Source organism: Oryzias latipes, chromosome 11 (assembly GCF_002234675.1).
Source record: "Oryzias latipes chromosome 11, ASM223467v1".
Classification (NCBI taxonomy): Eukaryota; Metazoa; Chordata; class Actinopteri; order Beloniformes; family Adrianichthyidae; genus Oryzias; species Oryzias latipes.
In genome coordinates, this window is record NC_019869.2 from 15,384,484 (window position 1) to 15,397,931 (window position 13,448).

At 39.3% G+C, this 13,448-nt stretch overlaps 1 protein-coding gene across 1 annotated transcript; it reads right to left on the reverse strand.

Annotated features, from left to right (window-relative positions):
* Window positions 1-249: 249 nt before the first annotated feature.
* On the reverse strand, window positions 250-13,448 carry styk1 (serine/threonine/tyrosine kinase 1). Its single transcript, XM_011480978.3, has 10 exons — window positions 13,242-13,448; window positions 10,427-10,479; window positions 5,024-5,233; window positions 4,718-4,939; window positions 4,349-4,530; window positions 3,250-3,318; window positions 2,396-2,607; window positions 2,276-2,316; window positions 1,316-1,412; window positions 250-1,156 (listed from the first exon to the last, which is right to left on the reverse strand). The coding sequence occupies exons 2-10, from the start codon at window positions 10,476-10,478 to the stop codon at window positions 961-963; spliced, it is 1,281 nt and encodes a 426-aa protein (XP_011479280.1). The 5' UTR covers window position 10,479; window positions 13,242-13,448; the 3' UTR covers window positions 250-960.

Below are 13,448 nucleotides of genomic sequence, written 5' to 3' on the forward strand. Positions count from 1 at the left end.
GTGCTATCTTAGATGACCCCACCCTTGCATTGATGTGTTCTCCCTACCATGACAAAGGTGGATAAAGGTGGAAAGATTTCATGTAATCCATGGACACCAGTGAAGATCACAAATCATTGAAGAAAAAAGGTTCAGCGCACTGTCTAGTGGGTCTAGATGACCCAAGTCCCAATGTTAAAGTGCCTAGGATGGCTCAAGGGTTAAAACAAGTGTTTTACTAAACAGCGCACACTTTGACTTCCAGGTTGAAGTGCAATGTGACACAAAATTTACTGCATCTTGGACATTTCATCAAGTAACCACAATAGGCGGGTTGTTAAATAATCAAATTGGCACCTGTAATCTCTAAAGTTAGTCTGACTTCAACAGAAATATGGAAAAAAAAACGTTTGGGGTTTTGTTAATTTACCCCTTGGCCCTGTTGTCTCCCTGCTCCACTGCTCCTGTAGTTGCTGTCTGAATGGAGGAGGGGGGGGTTGAAGTCCCACAAAATCAGACTCTACAGGAGTGACATCAATATTTGCAGATCAATAATCAAGATGTAAGCATCAGCGATTCAGGTTTGCCTGTCGATCAGCCTCTTTCCTGCGGTGCATCCGCTGCAGCTGGAATCTTATTGCATTATTGATAATGTTGATTTTATGGAATTCAGAGCTACACAAAAGAAACATTTTGACGTTGGTGGCTTTTTTTTGTGTGAATCCGACCTTGAAAAGCTAAAAAATGATCAAATATTTAAAGATAATAAATAGTACATATAAAGTTACAGTACTTCAAAAGAGGAATCGAGCTTTCCTGTTGTGCAAACAAAAGTACAAAATAACGAACCATAAAAAAATAGACTTTTATCTGTTGTTTGCTTCTCTCTCCTGGAGTGGTCAAACACCTCCTGTTAAACACCAGCACCAGAAAAAAAGCTCCTTCAAGTGTTTCACAAGTGTCCTACATGATCCCAACAGATCACAAAAAGGCAGAATCGGCGGCTTCTCTTAGTCCCGCCTCCCTCGTGTATCTGTCAAAGTTTAGTGGTTCTGTCACTCTCAGTGGCCTCCTCCCATCAGCTGATGTCTCTCCCGTGTGAAGAACGTTAATCAGCTGGGATGTAGACAGGCGGCGCTGGGGGCTGTAATGGCCACAAGACTTCATGATGGAGTACCTGCAGAAAAAGTGTGATGAATGAATCATTTTACATTTGTCCCTCTTGAACCACTTCAGCAACATGGGACTACAATGTTCTTTAATGAAAACTTCAGGTCCCAGAATTCCCTTAACTGACAGCTGCTTTGGGATGTGGCCGTGCTGCCGCTGTACTCACAAAGAGCTGGAGCAGGTGGACGGCTGCTTGAGGTACTTTCCACTCTGGAGATACTGCAGAAGTTCTGTCACAGGGACTTGAGCGAAAGGTGGACCACCTGATCACATGAGAAGAGGCTGCGTTAAACCTAAACCTTCCAAATACAAGAATAAAAGCTCCATCTACAACAGGGATCTGCAACCTTCAAAACCAAAAGATCCATTCGGGTCAATTTCTCACCAAAATCCAACAAGAACCACTAAGTTTTTTTATGCTTATGTACAGTAATTGTTACTATTAAGATGTATATGAAATGAACTACTGTTGTGTTGTGGCATGAATAAAACGTGAAGATAAATTTTCATTTTTTATTCTAAATATGAAATACTTTATTACTCATGAAAGTTTCCCATTACTTTCTTTCAAAATAAAAGACACAGAGCCACATGGAATTTTTTCAAATCTACTAGGTTGTGTAATGTCAGTAAAAAACCCAACTTTACATACCAATATTTCATGTTACTATCTTTGCCATAAATTTGTGAACATGAGTAACTAAAACTAAACAAGAGCTAATTAAGTGACCTTGTGCGTATTAGTGGACCATAAGACGTGCTTAAAATCCTTTGTTGTTTTCTCAAAGATCGACAGTAGAACACTGAATTAGTTGAGTGTATTAGTACAATGTTAGTAAATTACGAAGCTACAATTCTTGATGGATTATTGGAGCACTATGGGTACTGAAGTCAGGAGCCTTGTAGAGTGATTTTTACTGTGCTTATACAGTTCATGAATAGGTTAAATAAAGCTTGACTTATCTGACTGTTTTGATTTGACAAATGTGGCTTATATTCCAAGTTAGTTTTCAAATGATTTTATTTTTCTTTCATTAGAGAGCCACAATGGAGGGGTTAAACAGCCACATGTGTCTCAGGAGTCTCAGGCTGCAGACCCCTGGTCTACAGCATGACGGTTACTCACCCAGTGTCACCATTTCATAGAGGAGAATCCCAAACGACCATCTGCCAAAACCAGAGATACCACATCAGTACACTGCAAGACTGTCGCTCCATCGTGCCGGCTCTTCATTTTCTGACTCACATGTCACTGCTCTGACTCAGGGCCCTCCTGCCCAGAACTTCAGGTGCTTGCCATTTCTTCATACCCACCTCCTCCACTTCCATTGCTGAGGGGGTGTGGGTTCTGCGGTACGCTGGGCCCAATCCCCACAGCTTAGCTGTCATGTCTGCACCCACCAGAACACTGCAAGCTCCAACATTACCATGGATGCACTGCCGGCTGTGAAGGTACTCCTGTGGGAGACAAAAAGTGCAGAAATAAGAGAAGAAGGGAGCATCTGTGCTATCTTAAAACCTTGAAAATAAAAAAATAAAATAAGAAACCAAGACTTTATTGTACCACGTGAGGGGACTAAAGTTGACTTTTATGTACTTCATAATAATAATAATAACACATTTTATTTAAAAGCGCCTTTCAGAATACACAAGGACAGTCTACAGATTAAAAAAACACAATAAAATCACAATATGGTTTCATGGTTTTGAGACTCGCAAATTATCAAAGTGTCGGTGCAATATGACGTTTTTTGAGAGAATTTTAACCAAGCAAGATCTTAGCTTACAAAATGTTTCAATCCTTTCATATAAAAGAATATTTTTGAAATAATTTCTTTTTTTTTTTTTAAACTTAGACAAAATGAGGTGGAAAAACAGAAGAAAGTTGGAGGATGAGGCTAACAATTGTTCATTCAAAAACTCTGCCTTACTTTATGACACAGTTGTAAATGAGTATCCGTGTACTGCAATATGAAACCACACTGGTTTTAAACTAAAACACAAAGTTAAATCAGTGAGGAGAGATATTTTACACTCTCTTAGTGAAAACAATCTGAACACCTGTTCCTCAGGCTTTTATTTTGAAGGAGGTGAACTAACCAGAGCAGAGGCAACTTGTCCCGCCATGGTAAAGATTTGTTTCTCCGTCATCTCACAGCCAGAATTGTCCTTCAAAATAAAAATGGGAAAGGAAGAAAAAAGGATGAAGGTTAGAATCTGTCACATCCACATCCACGTTTCTCTTTTTCTTTCAAGATGATTTAAATAAATTCCACAGATGAAACGTGAAGAAGTCACTTTTTATTTAGCAGATTAACTGTCAGTTACAAACTATAACTTCAGAAAAAGTTATGACATCTCTCCAATAAAGTAACATCAGTTCCTGGGGAATAAACACTAAGAATTAAATAAAAATGTAAAGAAACTTTTTATGCTTTTGGATTTTTTTGTCTTTTATTTGATATTCTGTGTTGTTGTTCTGATTTTTTCACAAACATACATGACCTTCTCTCTTTTTTTTAGATGTCCACATTTTCTCTTTTACATTTTTCTTTAAATTTTTTATTGTCAGATTTGTACACATCTGCATCTTTTATACATTTGTCTGTCCTTTGAATTTTTGCATATCTCTATTCACATTTCTAATATCTTGACGGTGTTTGCCTGTTTTTATTCCTATCCAATTCTTTTTATTTGATGTTCAGTGATTAACATTTCTGTCCAGGTTCTTTTTGTGTTTTTTGACATTTCTTTCAGAACTAACATTTGTATTTTTTTTGTTTTAATGTGCATTTTTAATGTTCTTTTACGTTTATTTTTTACTTTTTTTACTTTTACAGTTTAAATATTTGTGTTTCTGTTTCCATTTTGACATTTGTTTGTTTTTTCTTTTTCTTCATCATTGTTTTTACACATCCGTCATCTCCGTTCTCTAATCTTTTAGTGTTGCTTCCATCTTAACACCTGTTTTTCTGTCCTCCATGGATGTTAAGATTAGATAAACACCTGAAACCACTTTCCTCTGTTCACTTGGCTGAGTTATAGATTCTGTTTCACTTTTGTGTGAAGAGGAAATAATGTAAAGTGTATTATGTATTTTTCATATTTCACATGTTTATTTTCTATATATATTTTGCTTGCTTCGAGTGTGGGTTTGTTTATTCCTGCCTTGCAGTGCAAGTACAAGTGCAGCAGGTACCTGTCTGCATCTCCACAGGAAGCCCAGCAGGTCCCTGTGCTTCAGCTCCTCTACCACCAGAACAAAAGGCGACTGCACTGACACAACGCCCAGCAGTGCAGGGATGAAGGGATGGGGTCCCATATTAGACAGGAAGGAAGCAAACCCCAAAAAGTCTTGTTTCTCACTGTTATTTGCATTTTCTGTGGAAAAACATTTGACAGGATAAGGGAAGGTATTAAATCTGACTGAGGTTCTGTGCATGTATGACATAAAGTCTGAATGGTTTGGTCTTTTAAACTTAAAATCTCTGCAACCAGTTTAGCTATTGAGAACTAACTCGTAATCTGTGGGTGTGGATTATTAGGTTTGTGGGCTGCAGCAGCTCACCTTTGAGCACCCGAAGGACCACGTTCTTGTTGTCCGTGCGCGCTCTGAAGAAGCTGACTGTGTCATTGGGTTTGATGCAGAAGCGCAGAGGCAGAGCAGTGACATGACCAAAGCCTCCCTGCTGCATCTGTGTGGACTTCTGTGGAACTGGGGTTGGTTTGACATTCTGCTTGACAGTCATGGGCACCTCTTCGTGTTCCAGAGGGTTGAGCCCCGGCGGTGCTTTTAGGAGAGAATAGATGCAAAACTTAGAAAACAACCAGTTCGAAAAGTGGAGTTGAGAACCTGCTAGGTGACATTACATACCATCGATTCCTTTCAGGTTGCGTCTGTGTGTATTTGACTGTCTGTGTGTTGTGTGGCGGTGGTTTTGATGGAGGTACTGCGGCGCTCTGTCTCGGGTCCGCTCTTTCCGGGAACATAATTTTAGTAAACATACTGTCAGGATGATGAGGAGGGTGAGGATGAGGAGGATGGCAGGGACCACGATGAGCTCCAACTCATAATTTAGAGTGACTATGAAGAAGAAAGAAGCAGTTTAAACAGAGCACCAGACATGTGTGTGTATTCCTGACAGCTTAACTCACTCTACAACCAAAGGTTTATTGTTTCCCAAAGCTGAAGATGTGTAGTTTTAGTGTTTTGCTCTGGATGACAGAAAAAGCTTCATCCTCCTCCTGATGACGGGATGTTTTATATTCACCACCATCTTTTATTCACTGAAGTTCAGACGCACTAGATTACATTGACAGGCAGAGTAGCCTTTTCAGTATAGGATTGTAAAGCTTCAGAATGATTAACCCTTGTGCTATCCTAGGCACTTTAACGTTGGGAGTTTGTTCATCTAGACCCACTAGACCACATGTGTCAAACTCAAGGCCCGGGGGCCAAATGTGGCCCGCCATGTTATTTTACATGGCCCGCGAGAGCATACAATTAGTTAATTTCTTAAAATAAAATGTTTCTTTAGTTGATTAGATATTATTTGTGTGTAGCTGCTGTTTTAATTATTCAATGTTTACAGGTCTCATGTGTATGCAGACAAATTGTTGTCATTAACCCTTGTGCTATCTTATATGACCCCACCCTTACATTGACGTGTTCTCCCTACCATGACAAAGGTGGATAAAGGTGGAAAGATTTCAAGTAATCCATGGACACCAGTGAAGATCACAAATCATTGAAGAAAAAAGGTTCAGTGCACTGTCTAGTGGGTCTAGATGACCCAACTCCCAAAGTTAAAGTGCCCAGGATAGCACAAGGGTTAAACCATCAGTTGGATGAAAGGCTGTGTGCAGCTTTTTTTTGTAAAGTCTTACACGTGTCATACATGTTCTTTCTAGCTCAGTTTGATGTTACTTTTCTCTGGAGAGTTTGATCGTGGGTTTTAATAACCGACAAAATTTAAAAGGATTTTATGCTTGCAACTGCAACTGTTATTGTCACTTCAAAAAGTTATAATAAATAAATGAGTTATTTAACATTAAGCAGTAGTTACGTTTACTTTTCATTACATTTAGTTACATGTATAAGTTATATCTGGCCCTTTGAGGACAACCACTATGCTGATGTGGCCCTCAGTGAAAATGAGTTTGACACCCCTGCACTAGACAGTGCTCTGAACCTTTTTTCTTCAGTGACTTGTGATCTTCACTGGTGTCCATGGATGAGATGAAATCTTTCCACCTTTATCCACCTTTGTCATGGCAGGGAAAACACGTCAATGAAAGGGTGGGGTCATCTAAGATAGCACAAGGGTTAACACCACAGGGGAAGCACAGATCACAAACTCAACAGAGCTGTGAAAAGGATTCTCACCTTCCTGCTTTTTTTTTAAATATTTGTCATAAAAACTGTTGCATAAATTAAAAATCGGACGTTATAGATTAAAAGTCAATGTGTCCAATCTTGAGGGCCAGAGTCCTATGCTTTCCAACAAACCTGCAATTCTAGCCTCCTGTTGGTAAAACACACCTAATGCAGGTAATTGTTTTAGGGATTTTCTTCCAACTGGCTCTCATCACTTATTCTCCTTACCCTACTCTTTGGTTCTCTGGAAAGTCTTTTTGCTTTCACACTGTCATGAACTGTACCAAAATCTACTTAAAAGGGAACAAGGCCAGAGTTCACCACACAAAGCTGACTGTCAGAGAAGAGAAACGCAGGTAGAACAAACATCAATGCTATTGTATGCTAAAAATACATGTCAAAAATGGTTTTCAGTAATTTATTTAACCCTTATGTGGTGTTCGGGTCTGTGGGACCCGTTTTCATTTTTTATCAAAAGAAAAATGATACAATTAATTATTTTTTCAAACTCAGACTCACTGGCCTTGGCTCATTTTCTGTGAAGAACATATATCAGAATACATTTTTAATGACCACACACCGTATACCCCCCCAACACATTTATATTACATATAAGATGTTCGGGTCCACTGGACCCGGGGCTAATAGAAGTGTGGAAATTGATGTTTTATGTACCTACACTCTGTCTTCCACCTGTCTGGGCCTGCTGTGTGTGTGTGGGTGTGTGTAGGTGTGTGTGTGCGTGTGTGTGTGTGTGTGTGTGTGACCAGTGAGAAAGAGAGAGAGAGAGTGGCAGAGAGAGAAAGTTTCACTGTAAATGTGAGTTCTGTTTCTGCACCTGCGGTTCCCGCACAAGGTTGCAACATTGTTAGAATAATTCAAGCATCAACTCTGTTTGCTCTCGTTCTCCCGCACATTTGACATTTAACCATTTGACTTTCTTGCGGGAATCTTTAATATCTCGCTCTTTATCTGCTACAAATTGGAGGCGGGACACGTTAAATATAGCTTTGCCAGTGTGGTTTCTTATCACAACTGATCAAAATGGCCAAAAGACTTTCTGCGCAGAGGGCCCTGGAATTGATTTTAGAAGAGAGTGACGTTTTTGATGATGATGTAGAGGGAGACGATTCAGAAGAGAAGGTTTCAGAATTAGAGGATTACATTTCTGAAAATTCAGAGTCTGACAGTGACTCTGAAGAAGATGATTAGATTGGGGCGGCCGTGGAGCAGCGGTCGGGTGGTTGGCCCATGATCGTAAGATTGCAGGTTCAATTCCCGCCTTGCACGCCCATGAGTCGAAGTGTCCTTGGGCAAGACACTGAACCCCACCTTGCCTCTGGTGGTAGGCGGGCGCCTGTGTTTGGCAGCGTAGCCGCCACCAGTGTCTGAATGTGTGAGTGAATGTGTGTGTCACTGGGTGAATGGGTCTGTGACTGTAAAGCGCTTTGTCCTTGTTGGAAGAAAGGCGCTATATAAGTATACGCCATTTACCGTTTACCATTTAGATTGAGCATCAGCCAGTTCCAAAACGAAGCCATCAGCACCCAGCCACAGGACCAGGCCGTCAGCAGCCAGGACCATATGTTGTATAGGCTAGTGGCTAGAAGGCCATGTGTTCAATGGGGCTGATGTGTTGTCTTGACTAATAGGTTTACTCTATGTGTTCAGCTTGTGTTGTGCAGCTGAATGGGTTCAGTTTCTGTGTTCAAATAAATAAAAGTCAGTAGTTTTGAAAACCCCTTGCTTCATTTGAAAATTTGTTTCCACTCATATCTTGATTTTAATTGATTTTCTTTATCACGTTTTAAATAATGAATTATGAATGTGATCTAACAAAGGTTAAGGGCAAATATTAACCAAATATACTGATTGTAAATGGATGAGGTAAACATCTGTCGAGTATTTTAACATCAAAGTGTTTGATTGTGAGGCATTAAAAACCACAACATGCAACGGGTCCACCAGACCCACGAACACTGGCTGAGTAACAACAATATGAACACCACACAAGGGTTAACAAGAAAAATTTCCTTTTTTTTCTCTAAATGAAAGATATTGGTAATATACCAGCAGCATCAGATGTAACTTTTGGTTTGTTTTTTTATCCTCCAGCTAAGCTGATCTCCTCTTTGCCAGCAAGACCACAAAAGCTTTAGAATTACCCAACCCTGGTCCTCTAAATTCTCCCACCCTGCCTGTTTCACAGTCTGCTCTGATTTCAGCCGACTTCAGCTGACTCAGGAGTTTCTTCATTCTGTATGACGGGACACGCCTGATTCAGGTATTCAGCAGCAAAAAGTTCAGGGAGAGCTGGAAACAGGCAGGATGAGAGATCTGGAGGATCAGGGATTTGCAGCCCTGCTTTATATCATGTTTACATTTGTTCCAACATTAGTTAGAATGATCTAAGCATTGGCGTTACGTCTGCAAACATCCCCTCGCTCTCATTGCTCACGCCTCACGTTGTTTGCTGTAGGTGGAATGTGAAAACTCTTCAGTGGTTTTGGCACATTCTTGGGAGTGTCATAGCCTTTGTAGAATGGTGCTAAGTAAAGACATGCTTGCACTTTTCAAGAACACACAATTTTACTTTGTTTTGTTATTGCTTACCACAGAAACACGGCATTATTTCATTCAGCACTCCTGTTTTTGATGCAGTGGAGAATGAACAGATGGAGATAAAGTAGCTCCAAATTAAAAAATCAATACAAATAAAAGGCTTTCCTGTTGAGGAGGTTAAAAATTGTGGTAGTCTGAGAGTTAATATCTGTTTATTTGTTGCAAAAAGGGTCCACTGATACTTGAAACAAATTAACCCTTGTGCTATCCACTTGACTAGACAGTGCTCTGAACCTTTTTTCTTCAATGATTTGTGATCTTTACTGGTCATGGTAGGGATAACACGTCAATGTAAGGGTGGGGTCATCCAAGTTAGCACAAGGGTTAAACGAAGCATATAGGAGCTGAAACGTGAAACTCAACAATGAGACTGTTGTACGCTTGCCAACAAGCAAATTAAAAGCATCATGTGGCAGAAGTACTGACAGGTTCGGCTGTGAGAAAAGTTCAGGATCTGAAGCAGCAGTTCTGTCAGCTGCATAAAATGAGATCTTTTTACTGAGAAATCTGTCACTTGAATGAATAAGATCATTAAACATATTCAAATCAAACTAAAAGCCTTTTCTTTTATATGACAATCATCAACGAGGAAAACAACTTCCCAAAAATTGCCTGAATGTATATGAAGTTTCACTTAAACCTTTAAGTTTAGTTGGTTGGTTTTTTCTCCACTAATCAAAGGTTTTTTTACTCTTGTAACTGCGGAGTCCTAGAGGTGCAGAAATGATTTTATAATCTTTTTAGATGCAAACACATCACTGACCTTCTTTGTCATCTATTCTTTCCTTTCTGCAGATGCAGCACTGTGAATAAGTTTGATTTCTTTTAGTTTATTTACTTTTACTGACAACATCTATTGCAAAAGTTTAGCTCCTCTGACTGTGATCAGCATCATGAAACCAAACTCAGCTTTGAAAAATCGTGTGATGAATGGGCATTTCTATACTGCAACGATAGGGACGCTAACTTTTTAATATAGATTTAAGCAGATTTGGAATCCCTTTCTGTTAATATATGAAACCATCATTTAATAATTGGTTCTCTTACCCAGTTTTAGATAATGACATCATTTAAAAACAATTGTGGGTACAAAATTTCCAAAAACAATAAATTAGAAAGGGTGCCAGTACTTTCCAACATGACTGTATGTACTTAGGGGATCAGAGTGTGGAATTTCCTTCTCTAACCTTGTTTATCAGAGATGTTTTGGGTTAAACCACAAGTAAAAAAAAAAGTCAGGTAAGAAAAGGAAGCTGAAGGAGGGAACTTTAAACTTACTACACAGCCTGTCGTCTGACGCACACAAACTGTCTGTTGAGTTGGAAGTCATGCTGGAGAGAGAAAAACAGAAGTCAGAAGTGATCCATGACTGCAGTGAGGAAAGACTGTCCAATGATGCTGGTTTTCTTTGTGCTTTTCAGCTTTAAATTCCTTAGTCTTTCAAAGTAAAAGCAGGCATTTGTCAGCGCACTGAATGTCTGTCATAACCCCCTGGAAAAACTGGACAGGTTGAACACCGAAGTGCAGCAGTGAAACTGAAACAAACAAAAGTAGGATGAAGTTTTAGTCTACGCTGAATGAAACCTCTGACATGGATCAGTTTGCATAACTTTAAATATGCAGACTATGTTACGACTGAAGTTTTCATACTCAGATCAAAGGGTTAGCAGAACACTCACCCCCACATCACTGTTTTTGAGAATTTGGAGAATTTATTGTCTGCTCTTAGGTGGATTTTTCACTTTTTACCAACGGTTTGTCTTCCTTGCCTATAAGGACCCACACTGAATATAATTTGCAGGCACAAAAAGACACACACACTCAAATGTTGTAAACATACCTGTTGGGTCCAAAAATGTTCACTTACAAACATGTCAGCATGTACCGGTACACAATACAAATAACATTTATACACTCATACTTATGCATTCAGACTAACACATGTGAAACGTTTCATTCAGTCACGCAAACTATTTGTAAAAGGTAAAATAGCACCTGTGCTCGTGTGAGTGTTTATGTTTTTCTGAGGTGGAAGATGGAATGTAAAAAGAAAGAGGGAGAGTACCCAGTCATCCCCACACCAAAGCCCCCACCACAGCAGCAGCGACAGTGAGGACCCCCAACACCCGCATGGTAGATAGAGAACAACCGCCCACCGGGCAATCGCATCCGCCACCCGGGACAGGGCCAGCAGGGCCGCCACAGGGACCCCCAAAGCCAGAGAGCAGGGAGGCGTACAGGGACAGAGAGTGCAAGCCCAACGCAGGGCCCTGCCCCAGGAGAGATTTTAGAGCTTTTGTTGATCAAATAAAATAACTTCATCGCTAATGTATATTAGACAGAATGAATGCAATCCTTTTTTATGAAAAATGATAAAAGCACAAAGCATATCTAAATAAATACATAAAATCAAAACCAGAGGAAATTTCCCAGTGGGTGCGATGAGTTTCATCCAGTGTGGGTCCTTTCATGGCACTGCCTAACTATGCAGCCACAAAGGGGCCTAAGTCTGGATCTCCCTGTGCCGGTCCCCAGCCTGGATAAAACTCAGGCCCAGGGAGGGCATCTGACTTAAAAATCTCTGCGAAACCAAAATGTGTGACTCTGTGAAAGCTAATTCGCTGTGACAACCCCTAAAGGGATATGCCGTAAGGAGAAAAACCTTCATGAATTGGGTTAAAGTGGCCAAACAAGCAGATGACGAGAAAAACCTGCAGAATCAATGCTGCCTTGAGTAAATTACTGGAAGGTCCAACTTCTTAAAAATCACTGCACATGTAGTTTCAAATGTTTCAAAAGCAAAGTCTTAAAAAATGAGCTAGTCTGATCTCCTCTTCAATATAAAATAGTTGACTCAGAAGTAATTGTAAAATAATCAAGATAAACCAGTTTAACTCAACAGTTGATCATTTATGACAGTTACAGATTATGTTTTTAATGTTTTTAATTAATGAATCATCTGAGCTGTCTCATTTTTAGTCATAAAAACTAATTTGCTGCATGTTTATATAAGAACATTTTAATATTACATAAACATATGAATATAAAATACAGCTTTAAACAAAATGTATTTAACAAAACTGCCTGGCCTCTTGAGAAAAAGTGAATTTCCACAAACAGATAAATAAATAAATAAATAAATAAATAAATAAATAAATAAATAAATAAATAAATAAATAAATAAATAAATAAATAAATAAATAAATAAATAAGGAAAACAAATCATGAATTGATGAATTATATTTTTCTGTATGAAAGGTTTCCTCAGAGAGCTAATGTAAACATTTGAAAATCAATTTGTCCCGAAGAACACAACGTGTGACACTTTGATTTGAATGACTGAGAATCTTCACGGACAGATGGACCAAAATGACCCCAACAACACTATGATGACTCATTCTAAGAGGTCGTCGCGACACAGAATGACACGAAAAGAACTCAAGTCAGAGTTCACAAGTTAACAAGATTACTTTTGGACTTTCTGGAGGGTGTGTGCTCTGTGTGCGTCAAACTAATAAAAAAAACAAAGTAACAGTCCGACGTGGGGGTGGCGGTGTGATGGTCTGGGGCTGCAGTTTCAGGACCCTAAACATTATTTCCAAACGAAAGACTTGCAAATGTCAAATAACTAAATGTATCCACAGATCACAAACACTGGGTTGAAGCTGTTGCTGCCAGATATGGACTAACTGGTTGTTTAGTTCTCATTTGGAGCCAGCAGATTTGAGCACTTCCCTTTACTCTGTTTTGAATGTATTACCATTTAAAAAAGACAAATTCTCTTAGTATGTTACCACCCCATTACTTTTTGTTTGTTGATCTAAGAATGATGTTTGACAATACATATTAAGTATTGTAAAGTATTGAAACAAGTAAAACTTTTAGTATAAAGGTATGGTCATATGAGATATTTAACACAATAATATAAAACATATATATGTTTTGGGTTTATGAAATAATGTTGCCTTCCTTCCTTATTTTTAATGGGGCAGCCAAAATGTTTCAGGTCTATGTTTACACTTCATCTCTAAAATAAGGATCTTTTCAAAGCTCGTCTGTACAGTCTTGTCTTCATCAAAAACAGTTGACATACCTTGTGTCTTCTGCCCCTGTAGTGCAGTTAGACTGAACCCGGGTAGTCCATGGAATCACAGCACCGATCCGAGAAATGCCATTTCAGACGTAACGTGTTCAGATTGCGTGGAGCCGATACTTATGCATCATGCTCCTCTGTCAGAAGTTCCCGCCCACATTGGCTCATGTTGACTCTAGCATGTTTGAGACGTCTCTGAAGTCAAAA

What these genes read in the sequence shown, in the direction of transcription:
- styk1 (XM_011480978.3), bottom strand. Translation starts at nt 10,478, where the DNA reads ATGACTTCCAACTCAACAGACAGTTTGTGTGCGTCAGACGACAGGCTG. An exon ending in GTCAGACGACAGGCTGTGTA is followed by an intron (nt 5,234 to 10,426) that starts GTAAGTTTAAAG and finishes TCTTCTTCATAG; the next exon opens with TCACTCTAAATTATGAGTTG. An exon ending in CAACCTGAAAGGAATCGATG is followed by an intron (nt 4,940 to 5,023) that starts GTATGTAATGTC and finishes CTCTCCTAAAAG; the next exon opens with CACCGCCGGGGCTCAACCCT.